At 34.0% G+C, this 23,741-nt stretch overlaps 1 protein-coding gene and 1 non-coding gene across 15 annotated transcripts in view; both read left to right on the top strand.

Annotated features, from left to right (window-relative positions):
* Positions 1–23,741, top strand: part of STAU2 (staufen double-stranded RNA binding protein 2) — a 363,048-nt gene that overhangs the window by 284,184 nt on the left and 55,123 nt on the right. For 2 of the 14 annotated variants that reach the window (XM_077167010.1, XM_077167013.1), the window contains one exon: positions 1,706–5,606. The exons of the other annotated variants lie outside the window; for them this stretch is intronic. Coding sequence is in view for 1 of the 2 variants with exons in the window: in XM_077167013.1 (XP_077023128.1) it covers positions 1,706–1,723 (18 nt within the window). In the remaining variant the exon portion in view is untranslated. Of the gene's footprint in view, positions 1–1,705; positions 5,607–23,741 lie in introns of those variants that run through there. 14 annotated transcript variants of the gene reach the window in all.
* On the top strand, positions 9,096–9,286 carry LOC143689272 (U2 spliceosomal RNA). Its single transcript, XR_013178717.1, has one exon. It is a non-coding gene; the product is annotated as a U2 spliceosomal RNA (small nuclear RNA).

Below are 23,741 nucleotides of genomic sequence, written 5' to 3'. Positions count from 1 at the left end.
AGTTTTTGAAATATTAAATTTGAGGTTCAAGACTAATATTCAATAGATAACTGAAGGGTTGAGATTAGAGCAGCAGTGAGAAATTAGAGATAAAATGTAGATCTAGTTCCCAAGTAAGGATAAAAAAAAACCAGGAGTGAGCCAAGACACGGCCTTGTGTGATACTACAAACAGGATGGGAAAAGATTATAAGCCAGGAAATGGCCAATTTTTTTTCAAAGGATTACAGTTTATAAATTTGTTCAGAAAGATTTCTTTTTTTTATCTTGTATTCATTAGGTTAAACATTGTCATGAAAACTAACAGTTTGGAAGAAAACTAATAAGACATGCAACAGACCAGTTTGGAGAAATTGCTAGTGTTATTTTTTAAATTTCATCTAAAATCTTCAATGTGAAAGAAAATTATGTTTGTCTATTATCTACTAAGAAGCTGATGTTTTAGGTCTTTTAAAGGAAACAATCCTTATGTAAGACACAAAACCTAACTATGTAGTTGCCTCCCCCACTAGGTGGCAAAAGTAAGCTGCCAGAAAAGGACAGAATAGCAGGGCTCTTACACCCTGCTTTGATCACTTCTTCCTAAGCAAGGCGACCTTAAAACCATGATTTTGTAAAGTTTAAACACTCTGTACATTTGTATAAATATATACATTCTGTGTGATACCTAAGGTCTCCTGCAAAATAGAGGAAGTAAGGGTGAAGCTACACCTCGTGTTGAATTTTGGTAGCAAACACCTATGAATGTTTGGGGACATTTAGTATTCTTTCACAGAAGAGAAAATTATCATGGTCATTTATAATTCTTTCTAACTCCTGAAATGCTAACTACTGAGTTAAATTACAAACTGTTTTCAGTAAGCTACTATTAGGTAGTAACCTGTAAGGAACTATCAGAAATCATTTTAAACCAGTAGGTTTAAATCACTAGGTTTTAAGTCACTGGGTTGCTTTCCCTTCTGGGCTTTCATAAATATAAATATTTTTGGAGGTCTTATTTAATTAATGGGTCTTGAAATATGCTTAAAAAGAGCCTCAGGCAAAATAGCACATTCAAAGTTGTTATCCAAAACTTTCTTTATTAAAAGGTCCCGAAATGATGGTCCACTTTTGTTATTAATAACGATATTAGTGATTTCCCTTCTCTTAGGAGTATTTTTTGTTTGTTTTGTTTGTTCTTGCATGGGCAGGCACCGGGAATCAAACCAGGTTCTCCGGCATGGTAGGTAAGAACTCTGCCTGCTGAGCCACTGTGGCCCGCCCAAGTATTTCTTTTTATGTCTTTTATCTTGTTCTTTTGTCTCCAGCTATCTTTGAAAAGGGAACAGACTATTTTTTTCCACCAGTAGAAACCGAGTACATCCCAACGATTTTTAAGACCAGGCCAAGACCATCAGAGACATAGTGGAGTTTTCCAGGTACTGTTGTCCTTCAGCACCAGAATGGCAAAGTTTGGGGGAATATTTTTCAATCTCAGCCAAGGGACAAATTGTCAGTTTTATTTAATATTCTAATAAAGAGGCCATTCAACAAATATTTATTGAATATCTCTATGTGCTAAAAAGAAGGTACTGTTGCTTTTTAGACGAGAGGCAAGGTATTTGGATGTTTTTTACTTTTCTGGATAAGTAATTTTCAAATTGTCATTCACTACTTAGGTTAATTCCATGAAAGAAACCTCTATTTTATTAATTCTTCCATTACAGGCATCTCAGTTTGTGTAGGGGATGGAACTCTTAACAGAATTGGGAATCATATGTCATCCAGGAAATGAGCCTTGCTGTTACTTTAAACCTCAGTGATTCTGGAGATTTAAAATTTGACCATTTCAGTAGGTTAGTGAAGTAAAACTTTCTTATAAACACCTCAGTGCACCGTGTATTAATTTATATTTTGTGCCATACGATGTCCCATGTACACTTTGATATTTGTTCACAGTTACCAGGAAAACCTGTCATTCAGGGACTGTTAATTTAGTCGTGGCGTTTATATTGCTATGGGTTTCTGCTGTCCCATTTTATGAATGGAGGCCAATCTCTAGTCTTACCTCCAGTTGAATTTATAATTCAGAGATTAACCATTTCTATTGTTTGCTTCTGACAGGAGATTATAGACCGTAACAGTTTTTGCCTGTGGCTTCTACTGCAAATAAATCCAGAGTAAATATGATTGCAAATAAAAGTTAATTAGTTCAGTAAATCTTTACAGAATACCTGTTGCATGCAAGGCAGTGTGGCAGTTCTGGGTGTGCAGATCTAAAGATGTGCCTTTAGAAATGGACACTGACCTTAAGAATCGATCATTATGACCAGAAGATCAGTAAAGCAAATAAAAGATAACTGGCCTATGAAAAATATAAGCAAAATGTATAAGAAATTTCAGGAGCAGGGTAGGGTTGATTTTGACTAGGAAAATTTTATGCAGAAGGTGGCCTTTGAAGGGTAAACCATGTATCACTCTAGAAAAGGAAGAAAAAGGCATTCGGATTGGCAGTGGGACTGGCATGAGCCCAGGCACTGAGTGGGAGAAGCAGAGCTCATTTAATTGACAAGATCCTTTGGTCAAAGTATAGAACTGATCTTTTGGATATTAGTGGGAACAAAGACTAGGATGATAGGTAAAGGTCAGAATGTGAAGCATCTTGGAGATCAGGACAAGGAATTTGGATTCCATCTAGTGGGCTTTGGGACACCACTGAAAATTTGCAAACATACATGGCAATTCTGGCTAATTTATTGGCTTAGGGCATATATAACAGTTATCTTAAATGAGAAATAATTTAGAAAAGTGATCTTGGAAATACCTTTTTTCTAGTTCTTCTAAACTCATAAAATAGCATAAGAATGTGCTATTGATAATACCACTTACTAGTACATGACTTAAATAATTTAGTTTTCTCTTTAATTAGAAACTTGCACCCTAAAATATTATTCAATCAAGAATAATCCTTTGTAATATCACGGATATTGGTTCTGCCCCTCCATTACCAGCCTTAAAAAAGAATTCCAATTTTAAGAAAACAGTTTTCACAAATCAAGTAATTAGATCCTAGGTCTATTGAATATCATAGGAAGGAACCTAGAGAAGCATCCCCTTATGTGCCATTTCTGAATAACCCCCACAATGGCCTATAGACATGGAAACCACTTCTTTCTTGTTCCCATGTGGAATAATAGGTTCTTTCCCCGAATTAGTTGCTTCTGGATGAAAAATCAGATGGTTGAAAAAGTCTTAATTTGCATTTACATTTTGGTTGATGTTTGTGAGCCAAAAGACAAATTGGCAAATGGCCCAAGCCAAAGAACAGTAATCTTATTAAACAAGCTTTGTGAAATACTTGTTGAATTTTGTACTTTTTTTCCCTGTTAAGGCAAGCGTTGTGGATTCCACAGTAGGTAAGGGAGAAGTTCTTTCTCTGGAACATGTTTACCATAGTCACAGAATATGCTCACAGAACTTTGATCAAGGCTTTTGCAACTTCAGAATTGTAAATTCTGTTATACGTGTTATATACGATGGGGAAGGTGTATAGAGGAGTGAGATTTTGTCCAGTGAGACTGCTGGGCTTCTTTCATGGATGAGGAAGGCATTTGGTGTATGTTTATGGTGTGTGTAACATAAAAGCCACAAATGTAATAGATATTTAAAATTTTTAGACATCGATTATAAATACACAATTCTAAAATAAGTCATACTTGTTAATATATCTTTTCTTTGTACAGAGGTCTATTTCCATTTAAAAGCCTAATGTTACTCAAGGTAAACTTTGAAGACCTAAGTGCTTATTTCTCTTTTTCTTATTAAATAGCATTTTAATGATTTTATTTACTAAATATCCAACTGGAAGGGTTTCTGCAATTTTTTTTTTGTAGGATAGTTTGCATGAAGAAAGTGTTTTCTTTTACCAAGCTAGTTACTTTGAAGTATTTGGCAGATTATGTCAGTTCTTATTTGAATTGTTACTACAAAAAGACATCTATTGTGCATCATTAGTGATGCATTAAATTGGTTATTTATGTTTTAAAGTCTAAGCATAGTAGAATCTTTTGTGTTTGCCTTTGAAAATTATCGTTATAATAAAACCTTCTAAAATGAGTTAAGTTGTCTTTTTGGTTTAGGTAATGCATCACTGGAGAACCTAAAGATTTTAGCCTCTAACCATCCATCTCCCTGTTCAGTAGAATATTAAAATTGTTCAAATTCCTTTGTTTCAAGGGAAACTTTGTTGCATATTATTTGTGTAATTTCTTTATATTCACAGCTAAAAATAATAAGAGATCTATTAGTTACATCACTAGTTTCTAGTCTTCTAAACAATTGAACATAATGAGATGAAAATATACTGTGCTGTTTTTTCACATTCGTATGTGTAAAACTGACCTCTTATTGTGGCAACTAAGATCATCCAGTTATCTTTATAATTTGTATTATAACTAAACCATGTATTGGAAATCTTGTTTTCAAGAATTTATTTTAAAAATTTGCATCAGTGATGAAAAACAGAAGACCAACAATACTTTTTATTAATCCCATTAGCAGAAATTAGTGTATTTTGCTAAAGATTTCATACTAGGTCATATTAGCTGGATTGAAACTGGCAGAGAGAGGGTCTCATGTTTTTTTGAATCCCATCTAGTAATAGACACATGTTTAATTAGGACTCTCAGCAATAGCTTCACCTCTGAATTCCATAGAAAATATGGGTAGCTAAAATAAAGGCATGGAGCCCTGGCTTCAGAGCTCTCCATGACAGTACCAATCTCCATCCACTCCTCGTTTTAAACAAAGAAAGAGATTTCACTTCTGAACAGAGTCATTCCTATCTCTGTGTTCTACGGCCCATTGTCTTGGATATCCTGCTTCTATAATTTTTGTTTCCCCACAATTACTATCTACCCTTAGCAATTACATATGAAGTAGTAAGAAGTTACCATCTTCCCCTTTTTCTCAACTAACAAATGTCTCCCTCATTTGGAAAAAAGTCTTCCCCTTTCATTCTACCTTCCTTTGTGAGCTATTATCTCCTTTTATTCCATTCCTCAACTGCCAAACTTCTTCCACTTTCTCACCTCTTACTCACTGGTGAATGATACAGTGAACACAGCATGTTCTCCATCCCAACCACTGTGGCCACAAGCAACATTCATTGACCTTCAAATACAACAGCCGTTACTCAGCCTCATTCTGCCTGACCTTCTTACAACATTGTGTCCATCCTTCATGACACCATCTTTTGCTTTGATTGACCTATCTCTTCCTTTTGGCTCCCTCTCTTCCACTTGTACCCCAAGGTACCTTTTTATCCTTGATCCCTTGATTCCTTTTGTGACCTATCCACTTACACGAATTTCACTATTGTCTGGATTTTGTGTCTTCCCAAGTATTATCTATAACTTTGCCTCTCTTACTAGCTCCAAGGCTTATGTTTCATGGAATAATTTGAAGATATATAGGCCAGGATTTGGCACCTGGTTCTTTACTCACAGTCTAGGTCACTTTGGGCAAGTTTTTTAATCTCTCCTAATACCAATTCCCTTGTTTACAAAATAAGGACTATAATTATAGGTCTAAGTGTTTTCCTTAATGAATAGTATACTTAATCATTTTGTATCAGCCCCTTAAAGTATACTTGAAAAGCTGTCCTGTGATGTAAGTGGGTTCTACTGCAGTCTTATTAAGGGACACTACATAGCTAATGATTTATATCTTTCCCAACTAGAGTTTGAATATCTAGAATTTAATATCACAGGTTTTAATGAGCATAGGTTTTCCCTATGATAAGCTGCCAACAGTTCATAATAATAACTGTTATCGGACATTGGTTGCTTGTGCTGTCGTTAATGTAGTTTTAATCATTGAAACTAAGTGAAACAAAGCAGAGATTAAATAGGCTTTATCATTGTACTAATTATTTTGGATAATTATCATTTGAAAACCAATCTTATTGCATAGCAATCAGAAGCTTCAGAGTAAGACCAAATCTGCAACATATAAAATGAAAGGAGAAAAAAAAAATGAAAGGGGGACTTGGCAATTATTTAGTAGACATAAACCAGTTTAATAGACTAAGCATTCACCCTCCATGGGGCTTGAGTTCAAAAGATAATTGCTGGTTCTTTACTTCATAATGATTGTTGGATGTTAGGAAAAATCATGAAGAGTTTTAAAATGCCAAATAAGATCAGACATTAATGAACCGTTCCTGATAAGATTAGATGTTCTGTGGAAGCATTTGGTCTACAATTTTCATATACTTGTACTGCATCTTATACTAATTCTATTAATTTATTAATTTTGACATTAAAATAGTAACCAGGTTTTTAAAATTCAGAGGTCTTTGTAGACCTGCACTATACATTAACCACCAACCTCATGGCCATTGAACACTTGACATGTGGCTTGTTTGAACTGAGACGTGTAAAATATGGAATACACAGTGAATTTTGAAGACTTAATACAAAAAAAGTAAAATATCTCATAGATTTTAAGTTGATTAGATATTTAAATGATGTTTTTTGATATATTGGGTTATATCAAATATATTATTAAAATTACTTTCATCATTTCTATTGAGCTTCCCAACATTTCACAGGTCACTGCAGGAATTAAGTATATACTGTTTGTTTCCACTGACAGAGGACCCTTGGAAGCTGGTGCTTGGTTTCCTCCAGACTTTGTCCTAAATATCTTTTTCTTTTGATGATTTTGCTTTGTGTCCTTTCTCTGTAATAAATCAGAACAAAAAACAAAAAAAAATTACTTTCATCTGTTTCCTTTTACTCTTTAAATGAGACTATAAAAATTATATACGTGGCTCGTGTTGTCTTTCTACTGAAAGGTGCTGATCTAGACCAACTGTTTTATTTTAAAGTTGAGGAAGTTGAAGCCAAGGACTTACCCAGACTTGCATAGCATAGAAATGGCAGGCTGAAACTCCAGTCCAGGCCTTCATATAACTGATGCAGTTCTTTCCATTATAGCATACTTTCTTCAAATGCAGCAGTAAGAAACACACATAAAAATAATAATAAAATAAAAAAAACAAAAAACATACACATACACACACACACGTTCCAGAGCTTATACATCAGCAAGCATTGATTCCTCCGAAGTGCTGACCTTAGCAGCTTGGGAGCATATATATGTTTAATTTAGTGATACATTTAAGATTTCACTTCCAGAAATGCCTTCAGAATATTCTAAATGTTTCTTTGCAGGAAACTGTGACTTTTTGTGGTGGCTTTGATTTTTAGAAATAGCCTCAAATTATTTGGAGATGTCTGCTAAGTAATGTTTTTGTTGAAACAAAGTGTTCACTAAAGAATCCACCATCGTATGTGTATGTGAGAGAAAGACAAACAGAAAGAGAGAACACATACGCATCGAGATAGACAGTCTGTGGAAGAACCTACAACTGTATTACTGTATTCTTCAAACGTTGCTTCCCTAGGTGAATCACACACACACGTACATATATATACATGCATACATGTATACATACATACATACATACATACATACATATTCATCTGTAAATTATTTCCTCTAGTGGTTTATGATTGGTTCTAACAGAATCTGTCCTTTAAATATGGGCAAATTAAAAATGAAAAACTTATGAATTTTGTTGACATTTTATTTGCCAGCTGGAAGACTGTAATATTAGATAGAGAAAATATTAAATTAGGAATAAAATCATTCAACAAAGTAACTGAAATATGTGGTTTTAAAATAACTTGTTAGAAGAACAGTGTAAGTGCTGAAAAATGTAAAGACTCCCATTAATATTTTGTCTGTTTCTTACACTCGTTAGCCCTTAAATAAAAAACTTTAATTCCAATTAAATGCTAGATTACTTTTAATTTATTTAATATCCGATGCTAAGTATTAGTAAACCTGAGAAGAAAAAGTAAATTGCACCACCCAGCAAAGTGGAGAAATGCTTCTGAGATCTGTTATACTGTTTTTATTATATTAAATAATACACTCAGTATAAAAGCTGTTAATTCTTGAATGGCATAAACATATTCTACAACATAGTAATCAAATTTTGTATCTAGTAATATATTTGGTGCCAAAAGTATTTGAAGAGGTCAACCACTTCTAATTTGAATAGATAGGCTTCTTTGTATGGTGTTTTTTGGATTATGGTCAATATCCCAGGATATGATACAAGGTAAGTTTATTGCTTTTGTTGCAAATGAAAGATCATACCCAACTTATATAAGTCTAAACTCCCCCTTTAATCAATATTAATTAAATAATAGGATCACAGTTTAGGTTTTTAACATGAATATATGATAAAGAAGCTCTGAGAAAATAATAAAAAATTCTTAATTATACATGACCCAGTAGGGCTCCACAGTATTTTATGCTTTGATCATCTGCATTTTGTTGGCTCAATATGATGGAAAAGAACTAGTTTTTCCTTCTGCATTCATGTAAATGAATGACCTACAGAATTTTAAATGTGATATGTTAATGCAGTTTCCATTAGCATTTATGATGATATGATTTTGTAATACTTTTGGTACTTCTAATTACAGAGTAAGCAGCTTAGAGTTTATACTTGTTGTAGATCATTTTTATCATTTTTATGTGACTCTTTGCTCTGAGACATATCATGCAGTTTTCAACAGATGGTGGTACAAGTTCTGCTGCACTTCAGTGTTGTCCAGCAATATGGAAAATTTTGACGTTCAGATCAACTGATCAGACTGAGCTAGTTTTATTTTATATTTTATGTTGACATTTGCCATAGATTGCATTTGAAAATCATTCAGTTATTCTATCTTTTAGGAGAAGTTAAATGTCACCAACTATAAAGATAGTGTTTTAATAGAGGTAAAATGTCATTTTGGAAAATTTATGCAGTCCCACTGCAGAAAAATATCAAAAGAAAATACGTATTCCAGAATAAAATCACCTGCAACTATGCATGCATGCATGCACGCACACTGAGAGAGACAGAGTTAGAGAGAGGGAGGTAGAGAGAGAAAGAACAGAAATCACTGTTAATATTTTGGTGAACATCCCTGCAGACAGCCACCTGTCTGTTGATTGACACAAATATACGTAAATGTTAAAACCCAATATTCTATTGCTTCTCGGCCTTTTGGCTAAGATCAAGTGTAGTATCTGTTCTTATCAGTTTAATATCTGATACATCCTCTATCCGAGGACAATATATTAAATGGATTTTTGGAATTAGGAGATGGAATAGGAGCTTGCTTTGTCCACTCCACGCATCGACCTGGTATTGAAGTACTTCCAGGAACGGTGCACCCCCCCTAGGGGGAATAATAAATGTATAAAAAGTTAAAAAAAAAAAAAAAAAACAATATTCTACTTTTAAAAATGTGCAGTGGATGTTTTTCCATTTCAAAAATTATATATGTGAATAGTTTTCTTCAATATTTTATTGCAAAATTTTTTTAATATACAGGAATTTTACAGTGAATTCTCATATGCCAATCACCTAGATTGTACAGTTAATATTTTGTTATACTTTATCACATTCTCTCTACCCACCTCTCTGTCAATAATCCATCTTTTTTGGGGGGGTTGCATTCCAAATAAAGGAACAGATATCTCCTCATGTACTTTAGCAGGCATATCATTAACTTGAATTCAGTATTTGTTTATGGTTCACTTTTTTTTCTTCTGAGGTAAAATTCACATATAATGGAATTCACAAATCTTAAATATACTGCTTGACAAATCTGAACATATTTGCCTGTGCAACTCAAACCCCTGTCAAGACACAAGACATCACCATCACCGCAAGAAGTTCCTTCATATCCCTTTTCAGTAAATCACAACCCTCCCTGCCCTCAAAGACAACCACAGTTCTGATATTTTCTCACCATATGTTATTTTTGCCTATTCCAGAATTTCATAAAATGAGCTCATATATTATATACTGTTCTGGGTAATGCTCCTTTTACTTAGCTAAATGCATTTGAGATTCATCCATGTTATTATGCCTTTTGGGATTTGTTTCCTTTTTATTGCTGAGTAGTAATCCATTCTGTGAATACACCACAGTTTGTTCATTGTCCTATTAATACACCCTGAGCTCTTTCCAGTTCTGAACTATAATGAATGCAGCTGCTATGAACATTCTAGTACAAGTCTCTTGTAGACATATGTTTCATTTCTCTTGGAAAGGTTCCTAGGAGTGGAATTGCTGAGTCATAGGATAGGTATACATTTAGTTTCATAAAAGGCTACCATGTCTTTATACCATTTGACACCAATAATGTATGGGAATTCCAGTTGCTGCATGTCATTGCCAGTGTTTGGTGCTATCATTTTAATTTTAGCTGTTCTGGTGGTTGTTAAGTGGTATCTCATTGTAATTTTAATTTGTTGTTCCCTGATGAGTTGTGTGATTGAATCCTTTTTTCTTGTGTGCATTGGTTGTTTATGTATCTTTTTGTGTGAAAAGTCTGTTCAAATTTTTGCTCAGTGTAATTGCGTTCTTTTTTTTTTTAATAGATTCTAGGAGTTCTTTGTATATCCTAAATACCAATCCTTTGCCATATATATATACATATATATATATATATGTATATATATAATTTTTTTTTTTGCAGTATTTTCTCTTAGTCTATGGCTTTCTATTCCTTTTATTCTCGATGTGTTTTCATGAGTGGAAGTTTTAACTTTTGATGCATTACAGTTTATTGGTTTTTATTTTATAGTTACTTATCTCTGTGTTTATCTGCCCCTAATTGATAAAGATATTTTCCTTTGTCTTCATCTAAAAGCTTTATAGTTTTAGCTTTTACATTTAGATCTAAATTGCAGCTCAGATTAATGTGTGTTTGTGGTGTGAGGAAAGAGGCCAAGGTTCTTCTGTTGTTGTTGTTCCCTCCAACTGGATTTCAAGTTAGTCTAATACCTTTGGATTATTTGAGCTTCATCAAAAAATCAAATGTCTATATAGGTATGGTTCCGTTTCTGGGCTCTCTAAACTGTTCCACTGAGTCACTTGTGGATCCTTATGCTAATATTACTTTAGCTTTATATTAAGTGAATGGTGACCTTGAACAGCTTTACTGTAACTTTATATTAAGTAGATGATCATTTTTAACAACTGCATGTATGTCATCACATGTACATACCTTAATTTTCTTGCCAATTTTGTTTCCAACTGTGTACTACCAGAAAAAGTACAGCCATGAAAATCGCTGCACATATGTCTTTTCCAACTTGTTGAATTATCTCTAAGGGTTAATTTCTATATGTGGGAGTACAGAGTCAAAGGATTAGTCCATTTTCTACTTTGATATATAAGCCCAATCTGTCTTTATGCACGCACATCAATCTTTAACTTAGAGTGTTTCTTCATGTTCTGCGAGGAGTTAAATTTCTAAAAGGTTAAATTTTAATAACGTAAATCAGTGAACTTGAGCATTGAGAGGTTTGCATATATTTGTGTGTATATATGTTTATAGAATTGGCATTTATTTAAGTTTATTCCTAGTTTTTATCTCTGAATCATGTAGGAAGCATTTTCAACAGGATACTTTTCTTTGAAGCATCTTGCTGATATGAGGTATTTTATTTAGCCTCAGCTTCAATTCTGGCATTGGTTGGTAATGACCCTGTATTGATGGAAGCAGTAGGTGAGGTTCAACTAAGCTAATGAGTACTCCTGTGACTCGGGAGTCACCTCTGAGAACTTTCGCTGAACTCTGTATTTAGGCTTTCAAAAACAACTAAAAAATCCTCGAACAATAGAAAACAGTCTGGACTTATTTAATGGATATCTGGTAATTTTCTAACATAATAGTAGCTTGTATGGCATAATTTACTATGCCAATCTGAATCACTTATGATGAAATGCTTAATTATTTTTGTACTCTATATTTGTACTAAACTCATAAATGTTGAAAGTTAAAAACAAAGCTTGGTACTAGACCTCCTTTTATCTCCTCCTCCCGCCCCTCTACTTCTTGGTAGGGTGGGGAAGGAATTTTCCATTAACTCTATCTCTGGCCAGTCAGCGGAAGAAAAAAAAAATCAAAACATGCCAAATCAGGGAAACACTGAACCATGAGATCTTGCACAGCTTAATGGCTTCTTTCTCTCAAGTGTTTTCTACGTGCTTCTTTTAAGAAGTCCAATTCTAGTTGATTTCTTAAGCATAAGCATAATGAATTCTGAACTTGGGACAGAACATGGAAGTTTGAATCTTAGCTAACACTTCAATAAATAATTATGTGACTGGCAAATCACTTAAATCTCTTATTAAATCTGTATTGGTCTCATTTTCCTCATCTGTAAAATGAAGAGGTTTGATTTTTTTTTTTTAATCTCCAAGGTTCCTTATAGTTCTGCAATTCTTTGATTGCCTCTGTTCCAGATTTCTAACTTAGAAAAAAGTTTGTCAGAAAACCAGTAGATTTTAAGTACAGCACAGGCAATTTTTTTAGTTGGGAGAAAGTAGTACCGATAATGTATTTAACCCACTTAAGCTACTATTTCCCCATGGCTTGCTGTGCCTTCCTAAGCAATACCAGAGCAGGAACAGGATGACTTTTTGCACAACTGCACACAGAAACATTGGAGGGAAATTGAGTGTGTGCTTGCTCGAGTTGCCTGTTGAGAAAATAGACAACTATTGACAGGTCTAATTCACGGTGAGCGACTGCTCTGCCAGCCTTCACATGGTCCCCACCAAGCAAAATCTTTGACCGCCTGCTAAACAAGATCTGTTTGAAGTTTCTTTTTAACATTTCCAAAACGTTAATTTAGCAGGATGTCTCCACTGGGGTTCTTCATGTCACCAAATCAGCAGCTGTTGAAGTCCATTCACTTCAGCATGAAATGTTTTCATAAGAGCTTTTTTTATTTGTGACAACAGCAAAGTAAATATAAGACTAAAATTCTACCTCACTCAACAGTTACATGTGTTAAAACTGCTTCTGATTATAGTTTACATCATTCATGGTAATTATTTGCAGGTATTAATACCAATAAACAGTTTTACTCTAGAGGATTTGAAAGCAGCCTTGCCTGCAAAATACAATACCATGAGTTTCTTTTTAAAATAATTTATCCAAACATTCATACTTTTTGAATAAGCAAGAATTTATATTATGGCTTTAAAGCAGAAGTTTTCATTTCTTAAGAAGTTCTGATTTTTGTGATTTTAAGTCATAGCTGGTTTAGGCAATGTTTAAACCTCCAGATGAACTATTTGTTAATTTTGCATGGTAGTATTTATAAATTCTTTAATAAATTTTCCATTTAAAAAAGAAAACCATTAAGCTTCCAGGGAAATATTTAACAGGATAAAGTAATGTAAAATTCTTTGAGGTAAAGAGGTGAGGACCTGTAAAAGCTGATGGTAAAGATAAGGCACACCAAGGCCTACAGATTATACTGAATTGTTTAAATAGATCTGTGCTTCTCAGAGTTAGGGTCTTTTATTCATTGTAAGTAAAAGCCAGATACCTTTAATTAATTGCGGAGTTAAACAGGAGAACTGCTATGCTTTTTCAGCATGGTTTGAGCCATGTCCCTTCTTCTGTTTATTCAAGTTTTAAAAGACTTAAGTGTAGTTTTATAAGTTCATTAACTTGTTTCATTTCTTGAGATGCAGTTCACTTCCATATTATCAAATTTCATTATATGTTAAGAATTATCAGATCAACCCATTACACAGCATAGCAGCATGAAGTCTTTTTCCGCTTACAGGTAGAATATTGTATAAATCAGGCTCTCGGGTTTCAGTGGGAGGCAGAGGGTTGCACGGTATCCATTTGTCAAGTTGATGGCACCTCAGTGAGGTTACATTAGCTTGTCTTTGAACAGAAGTGAAATCTTATGCGAAGCTCCCCTTCCTGTCATTTATACTAACATCCATCCTCTTAAACCAAGGCCTTGGAGAAAAACAAAGTGATGGCACAATATAATCAGTCACTCAAGTTGTCTGTCATCTGTTTTCTTAAGGAAACGACTTTTAAGTTAGTGGAGTAGAGAACTGTAGAAAATTAGCAAAGGTTGTAGTAGTAAAAGTAGGTGGAATTTTTTTAAACTGCAGATGTCTTTTTGAGAAGATTTTATATGCAGAATGCCAAAAACGATTTTCTCCCTTTTCCTTCATAATGAATCTCATGAAATGTATTTCTCCTTGAACAATAGACCTACTGCTGTTAACAACTGGAGTTTTTTATGCTTAATGTGACTGCATGGTAATGCTCCCAAGAAACTTTCTGTAAAACTGAGTCTATAAAACTCAGTCTCTGTAGGTCCTCTGACAATTAGCTCACCACCTTTCAATTCAGAACTATCCAAATTTGTTATATAATGGCAAATCTTGCAAATAGTGGGTTGCTTTAGGATAAATGGTCCTTTAAATGTAAATTATTGGTATTTCATTACTTTATATTACACTTAGACAAGTCCTTTAAAGCCTTTGGTCTATGTTAAAAACCTAACTATATTGCCAGTGATAGCCAAGTATAAGGCTGGTGATCAAATTTGCAGATTTTATTTCCCTAAACCTGTTTTATGGTGCTGAAACACTCAAGTCATTTGCACCCTGTCTAATTCATCATGAAGTAGTTAAACTCAGATTGTTAAACCAGGAGAGATTAACTGACAGACAACAGTACATTAGATCAAGGCCTCCTTCAGTTGCACTTAACTATTTATCCATCCCATTTCTGTGGCATTTATAGTAAGCTGCATTTTGGACAAAATTTAAAAGTGGGAAGAGAATTTGAAAACAAGGGGAAATGACCAGTCTCTTTTCAGTAATGCGATTAATACTTTTATCATTTTCATTCACTCTATTATCAACCAATATTGAAGGAAATAACTGAAAAAGAAATAACTGGTCTCTGTGCTTAAATACAAAGAAAATCTCCTTTTCATTTGCTTTGTAGGCATATTTACTAAGTACATTGTTGTTGGGTTTTTAAAATAATGAACTTAAATGAATACTACCTTCTGTCAAAAGTAATTCTTAGGGCACATTCAGTCTTTTCTTGAAAATTAGAAAATCTCTTAAGAATTCACAATACTGAGGAAGAGACACTTAGTTTTTTTCAGAAAATAAATAAATGAGCACTTGTTTTCATTATAGTTGAGTGCATTTTACAAAATGCTGCTGTAATTAACCCCTCTACCCCAACAATGAGTTATTAGGCATTGTATTCTAGAGAAGCTTTATTATTTTCTTCCCTTTCGAAACTTTGTGAACATTTGGAATTGTTGAACTTCTGAAAGACCCAGAAAATCAATCTTGATTAGTTTATTTTTCTTAGCAAAGATTTTGATAGCCTGGTAAAGCTGTTGTTTAAAAGAGCATTCCTTATTTCCTCTGTTGAGGAATGAAATATTGTTAAAGGCAACTCATAAATGAAACAGTGAAAAACAATTTAAGTAACTGAATCTTTCATTGTAGAGGGGACCTTAGATTTAGAAGACTGATCCTTAATTGCCCTTTTCCTCATATTTCTTCCCAATTTAACCTTAAGGTGATTTTTTAAAGTTATGGCTTAATTGGCTGATCATTTTAACTTGCTTCAGAGCAATTTATTACAGCTTTATTTCTTTTATTACAGGTTTATTTCCATGAACCTGCAAAGATATAAATGCTGTATTCTGTGTAATCAAAAGCTATTTTATGATGAATTTGGTTGTCTAAATAGGAAATTCAACATATTTTTATTTTTGAACATTCACAATTGGTTACAAACATGTGAAAAGCACTGTAAAAATACAGGGAAAAAAAGTATATACCGGTTTCTGATTTTGGTTCTCTCATTTTATTTGAAAGTGAAATTATGTTTATAAATAAAGATAATTTAAAAGGTTATACTGTACAGAAGAATATATTTATATTTCCCTATTGTGCTTTCAAGGTAGAAATAGTGTTTATGGCGACTTTTCCTTTGCTTACAAATATAGTCCCTAAAATTTATTGATTTCAAACTGTGTGCCAAAACTGAAATTATTTTGCCTGGATAAGTATTTGAACTACACAAAATATTTTTTATTATATTAAACAAATTTTTCTCCATACAAATCACATAAGAAATTATATTTCAGAATCATTGATTCTCCCAAATATTTCATCACAATCAGTTTAATATAGGTTATGATTCATTACAAAACATGAATTAATTTTTATGTTATAGGTTGTACCTATTGAAAATTTGTATTCTGGTTTTTCATTAAATTTAATCTTTTCCTTCTTGGGTCCCAAATTTTGGTTTTCTTTTGCAGTATTGTGAATCTATATCAAGCTAATCTGTTCTGAGGTTATTTGAACCATCTCTCTCAGCAGTAATAATAGTGCCACTAAATTGCCTCATACAGATATATGTAAAGCTCTTAAGATATGACAAGATGCTTTTTGTGAGCAGTTTTTGCAAGAAAGTGTTCCTTTTCAAATTGAGGAGTGCAACAGGATCTGGCACAAGTTGGACATTAAACAAACAAACAAATCAGAAGCTCTCCTACCACCCTCTTTATCAAACAGAAGGGCACTTGTGTGTGTTTATGTGAAGGGGAGAAAGAAGTAAATTCTTCATCTATAGTTACCGCTATGTTTGGGAGCCTCTCTGTTATAACAGGAAATCTACAACTCATCTCTTCACCTTCTTCTTATTTTCTAATGGTCATCAGAGGTTGTCAGGGAGAGGAAACACCAGATTCCTTTACTTCCATACCATTTCAAATACAATGTTTTGAATGATATTTTTACCAAGTTCCATTCCTGCCACCCATCAGAGTTCATTCTGAGCCCCAATTCCCAAGGTTCTTCCTGAAAGTGATTTCTGGAGACTATTTTCAAAAGGAAATTGTTTGCATCATTTCCCTAACTGAACTAGAGGTACTATTGGCAGTTGATGGATAAAGTGTCTTTAGGCCTTAGCTCCATTAAAATTCTTATTTGCTTGGATGACACCACAGGTAGGCGGGAAAGAACTTTTTTATTTACCACCCCCACCAGTCTCAAGAGTTCAACGTCCAATGAAAAAGGGCATTTTAAATAATCATATTGTTTTGTGTTGTCATTGTAAAGGGCTTTTTGTATTTCCAGCTTAAAATCACCTTCTTAAAAGCAGATATCAGAAAGAATAGATATTTTGTATGAAAAACTGATAGGAAAATTAGATGTCATGGTTTGATTTACTTTTTATACAAATAGCAATTTGATAATATGGAAAATTGAGCTCTAGTAGAAGTTTGTGACATCATTTCCTGCATATAAAATATGTTAATATTTCTCTCTTTATGTGATACTGCATTTAACCTAGAAAGGAGGTAATGTGGGGTAAAGAAAACTCCATTGGATTATTTAAATACTTATTTATTTGAAATAAATCACAGAGGAATTTATTTGCACTACAAGATATACTAATAGCAAAATAGAAAATTTCACATTTACCTTTAATTAATCAATTAAATTATTTGTTCATGTACATATTTATTCAATTTTGTTAATGACAGACCCAGGGGATTCAGTAGAGGGCACATGTTTCCTGTGCTGAGTTCACAGAATTAATGAGAAAAGCTATTGTATTATGTACTTAATTGACATAGTTTCAGGTGAGTTGCCCCCCTCCCCTTCTCTTGCTGGACTTCTTAACAATAGTAAGTTCTACGTAATACTCCCAAGCGTCCTTGTCAGCCTCTCCTCTCACTTGCCCCACACAGGATTTGTCTATGACCAAATCACTTAATTTTCCTTGGACTTTTGTGACAGATTTGCTCCTGCTTTTTTCTGTTGTAGAGAGCCTTTTCCCTGTCTTTGCCTATCATAGTTACATTGGTTCTTGAAGCTCCATTTCAGAGGTCACCTTTATCCAGAGCATTTTTTTAAATCCTACAGCTAGTTCAGATTCCTCCTTTCCCAAACGTCCATGCACTTTGTACTTCTCTCATGACACTACTTGGTAATTAGACTGTAAATTGCGAAAAGGCAGAGCGTCTTGTTTTAAGTACTCAGAATTGTTCCTGGCCTAGATGATCCTCAGTTTTAGGATGATATGATATGATTGAAATATGTGAAGTGATCGTGGATAGTAATTTTAAACAGCTTTTTTATTTTAAAAGTATAGGGATATAGTTCTCCAAAAGCATAAGAAAACCAAGCAACTGGGTTTTTGTTGTTTTTTTTTAATTGCCCAAAATATCAGTTGCAGGTTTTAGGAATGCATCTTGGAATTCAAATGATAGGGATATTTTGGCAATGCTAGCTGCCGTGGGACCTCTTTTTGCCCATGAGATTAGGATGTGTGTATCTAAATCTCATTTTAGAAGAAGAGTGAAGTATAATTGTGATATAAAATTGCCAATTAAATATTAAAGTACAGAAAAAGTAAAAACTGTAAGGTTATTTATGATTTTCTGTCATGGCCCATTGTTCTTATTTTATTAGAGAAATATTTGTAGGTAAATTAAACTAACCTCCAGTGTGCCCAGTTTCTGAGTTTTCAGTTGGCATAGAGAATTGAATAATTTGTCAGTGAGCTAGTAGCAGAACTAAGAATCACAGGCTGATAACTTGACTCTTTCTAATGTATAGCCAGACCTATAAACAGGAAAATGGGACACTTTTATATAACTAAGGTGATGGTATGCCGGATTAATACCCACCTTAAAAGCTGAGATACTATTCTCACTTTTATTGTAATAGATATCTTAGGTAGAACATTATTTAACCCTCATCATATTGGAATTCAAGTAATAAAAAGCCATTTATTAACAAGGTTCTATTGTACAAAGGTTTCCAGTGCTTCACTACTACTGTTCCAGAGGGAATGTTTTAAAGACTAAGAAATATCCACATCCCATCTAATTGATCTCTAATCCATTGTATAACCACTTGCAATAGAAATATATACTCAGAACAAATCCTTGTATTTTCTTTTTTGTGTTTTTTTTTTTTTTTTTGGTATGCTATGCAATGAGGGTCACATTTCATTCTTTTCCATGTGAATATCCTGTTATCGCAGCATCATTTGTTGATTTTTTTTGGCGTTCATGGGTCAGGAATCAAACCCAGGTCTCCCACATAATCCTTGTCTTTTAACATTGCAAGGGCGTTATGTTAACTTGAACTAGATTCCAATGCTCTATAGCAATTCTAGAAGCAGCTTCAAAACAATGATTTCTTCCATACTCCCATATTCATAAGTATAAAATATTTAAAATTGTTTTTATATGATGTCATTATGTTGACTTCTAAAATCTTAGCATCTAATAGCAATATTCAAAAGGACCTATAGATAGGATGGTGGGGACTTGATGACCTCATGGTCATTGTCATCTTTGCCTGTGTATGAAATGTAGCTTTTTAAATTGTGGGCACTTCAAGTGAGCATTAATCACATCTTAGTATGAGACCAGCTCTGGATGTGATGATCTTTTTCTTTTTTTTTTTTTCCTGAAAATGCTCCCTTGCTGATGCTGTGGCTGAAACAAAATCTTTAGCATTTACAAGAAAAGAGCTAGCAAAAGCAGTGACTATGTAAACATCACTTCAGTCAAATGCTAATACCAAATATAGCACTATTTTGATGCATCTAGGCTGGGCCTCGGAATGCCCCACACAGTTAATCTCTAAATCCTCCATATCAATCACACCTCCTTCACATACCTGGCCTGGAGCCTTAATGGAATTCCTCGTCATTATTTCAGTGATAGCTTACTTCCTTTGTTTTTCCAATTGGCTTCTCATTGTGCCAACTTCTTCAAGGAACATTTTCTTACCTAAGCAACATTGTAATGTTGTAATATATGCTGACAGTTCATTTATACAGTCCTTCTTGTTCCAAGTGTTTTTATGTTCAATTACTGAAATTTAATCATCAGAAGAGATTGAATTTTTTCTAAATCATGCAGCTTTGCTTAAATGTTAAGTTAATAGTACATTGTTGAAATATAAGATTTCATAGGCTTAAAAATTCAATTATCAAGGGTGATATGACAGTGGCTCAGTGACAGAATTCTCACCTGCCATGCCAGAGACCTGGGTGCAATTCTCGGTGCCTGCAAAAAATTCAATGTCAAGAAAATTCATTAAGCTTTGAACTGATAGCCTTTGAAATCAAATTTATATGCTGCATAAATGGTCACATATAAATGACATGTTTAAAGAGAAATTAATCTGAAATGATAACAAAACAATAAATGTTTAGACAATCTGTGAGGTCTTTTTTCTGATTTATTAATGCTCAGTGTCTTATGGACATGTTTTTGATGTTGTTTTATTTTACAACCTCCTCTCTCTTTAATGTTATGTTGTTAAAATTTCTTCAAGCCAAGTGATTCTTTTTAATCTTTTATGTTGAAAATACTTTTTCTATAACTCCATTTTTGAACTAATAGGAATAGAGACCAGAGAGGAATTCTAACCACTTTTTGTCGCTCACAGGTCGCGTTTTATGCTTTCAACTTCTTTTGTTGACCACCTATTATTCTGCGTATGGGGCTTTTTTTTCTTTTGCGTAAGGTACAAAGCAAATAGCAAATATTATTTTTGGTTCTGATACAAGGGAATTATAAGAGATATGGGAACTTTATTTACCATTCTTTGTAGAGAAAGCTGTCACAGTTGGCTAAATGGCATCCATACCTTCTTTAATCTACATCTGAATCTACTTCAGTAGATTTAGTGGCGATTGATGAGATAATATTCAGAAAGAGCCCAGTGCAGTGGCCACACCTGAGAGAAGTGTATAAATGGACTAGGCCAGCAGCAGCAACAGCAGCAAAAAGCTCTCTAGGTATAAAAGTAAATTCAAATAAAAAGAGAATCCCACCTGTGTGGAATAGTGCTCAAAACACACATATGCACAGATGAACTACACAGTAGGGAAACTTTACTCAGAAAATGGCCCTCCTACTGCACTAGACCTAAAGAAAAACAAAAGTTCTGCCCTATAGAGTTGTTTTAAGGGGAGGGAATTTTTGAGTCATACCCAACTCTGATTCATTCCTAAGACTCAGTAGTCACATGCCGTGAAAATTCATTATAATGTTTCCACAAGTAGTGTTTCCTACCTTTATAAATCACAGCTAAAATTTCAAAACAATACATGCTTCTCCATATTCCTGAAATCCAGTTCTATTCCAAACAAACTTTAGTTCTTTTTTTTTTGCATGGGCAGGCATGGGGAAATCAAAATTTTTAGTTCTTTGTATAGTTATTTAGTTATCTATTACCCTTTAATCAGGAGTCTGATTATATAACTAGCCAAACAAAAATGGGTCTCTGGTTGGGACAACAATATATAAATGTAAGGTTGCAGCTTGAGAAAATTTTGGTTTTGTTCACTCTCAGACATAAAGGTATTTCTTGGCTTATTTGCTTAAAAATCTGTTTTATTTATCTTGGCTTATTTTGATACATATATTTATTTCTAAAATCACAAAGCTACAAGGGACTCTAGTAAGTGACTCTGGAACTTCAGCATCAGCATTGGTGCACTTATGAGAATGCAGATTTCTGGGTCCCATCCCCAGGAATTCAGTAGGTCTAGAATGGAGTCAGAGAATTTGCATTTCTCAACCAGCTCCCACATGATGCTGCTGCTGGCAGTCTAGAGAATCACCCTGTGCAGCACTGCTCGAGTCATTTTTTCACCCACTCAGAATTTTTTAATGCATTTAATAATAACGTTATGATCTTTGTTGAATTTGTCATAGAGATGGTTATCTGCCCAATGTACATGGAACAGATATATCTCTATATCTAACCCAAAGATATTCAAAGAAAACTGAAGTGGCTATATTAACATGAGATAAAGTAGATTTCAGAGAAAAAATAATGCCAGAGATAAAGAAGCTTATTTCATAATGATAAAGGGACCAACTCATCAATAGAACATAATCCTAAATATTTATGCACCTAATAACAAAGGTTCAAAATGCATGAAGGAAAAACTGATGGACCTGCAAGAAGAAATTGACAAATCCATAATTATAGTCAGAGATTTTAACATCCTTCACTCAATAATTGAGACAAAACGTTGTCAGAAAATCAGTAAGGATGTAGAAGACACAAACAGTACTATTGACCAACTTCACCTGGCTGACATCCGTAGAATACTTAGCCGACAGCAGCACTGTACCCATTCTTTTCCAGTGCACAGGGAACATTTATATAGACAGACCGTATTCTGGACCATAAGACAAGTCTCAAAAAATGTTAAAGGTTTCAAGTTATACAAAATATGTTCTTTGCCACAGTGAAATTGAGCTAGAAATCAATAACAGAATATCTGGAAAATCCCCAATATTTGGAAACTAGAAAGCACGTTCTAAATCACCAATGAGTCAAAGAAGAAATTACAAGGGAAATTAGATCATATTTTGAATTGAATGAAAAAGAAAGTACAATTTCTCAAAATTTGTGAGCATAGGTACGGCAGTACTTCCAGGCAAATTTGTAGCACTAAATGTCTATATTTGAAAAGAAGAAAGGGCTCAGATCAGGACTCAGCTCAATGGCCTCAGTTTCTACCTCGAAAAATTTTAAGAAAAAAAAATGAAACCCAAGATAAGCAGGGAATAATAATTCAGAGCAGAAATTAGAAAAAGGAGATCAATGAAATGAAAACCCAACCCTACATCCAATAATGGCAATATTACTCTTCTTATACTGCTAGGTTTTTGCTTGCTGCCTTGCTGTGCAGTTTCCAAAACTAAAATTAAGTGTTGTTTAGATGGTAATATGTAGATGGTAAAGTTATAAAGAAAAGCAAAGGAATGATTAACCCAAAAAAATAAGATAGTTGTTACCACTCATAGGAAGAAAGTGGTAGACTATTGGGGAAGGGGATTATATGGGCTTCCAAGTACTAATTACATTCTGTTTGTTAATATGGGAGGTGGGAGCATGCACATTTATATTTTTATAAAACTGTTTATGCATTATTTTGTGCATATATATAATGCATTTATATCTTTACAAGGAAAACTTTAAGATTTTTAAATTATTTGTGTGACATCAGAGTGAATTTGGCTGCAAGTATAATACATTCTTAATTTGATGCAGCCTGACTTCCAGTATCACACTGAACTTCTTCATTTTATGAGTCTGCATCTGTTCTGGTTTGCTAGCTGCCAGAATGCAACACACCAGAGACGGATTGGCTTTTAATAAAAGGGGATTTATTTTGTTAGTTCTTCAGAGGAAAGGCAGCTAACTTTCCACTGAGGTTCTTTCTTACATGGAAGAAACAGGATGGTCTCTGCTGGTCTTCTCTCCAGGCCCCTGGGTTCCAACAACTTTCCCTGGGGTGACTTCTTTCTGCATCTCCAAAGGCCTGGGCTGAGCTGCAAGTGCTGAGATGAGGAATGCCGAGCTACTTAGGCTGTGCTGCATTGTGTTCTCTCATTTAAGCACCAGCCAATTAAGTCAAACGTCACTCATTGCAGCAGACACGCCTCCTAGCTGACTGCAGATGTAATTAGCAACAGATGAGGTTCACGTACCATTGGCTTATGTCCGCAGCAACAAAACTAGGTATGCTCACGTGGCCAAGTTGACAACTGAATCTAACTAACACAGCATCTTATTATGCTTCATAATTTATTGGAAATGATTGTTTCATTCTCTCCAGATGTAAGCCATATTGCTCATCCTCCCTTTCCTATATCCACTTTCACTTTGGTTCCCACAGATTTTGTGTGGATTTGGTAACAAAAGGGTTCTTCAAGTTATATTTAAGTTTGTGATTGCAACTCTCATGACCATTATAAAACTGA

This window comes from Tamandua tetradactyla, chromosome 6, assembly GCF_023851605.1.
Source record: "Tamandua tetradactyla isolate mTamTet1 chromosome 6, mTamTet1.pri, whole genome shotgun sequence".
Taxonomy (NCBI): domain Eukaryota; kingdom Metazoa; phylum Chordata; class Mammalia; order Pilosa; family Myrmecophagidae; genus Tamandua; species Tamandua tetradactyla.
The sequence above is the reverse complement of the archived record's forward strand: the minus strand, read 5'-3'. Positions and strand labels throughout refer to the sequence as shown.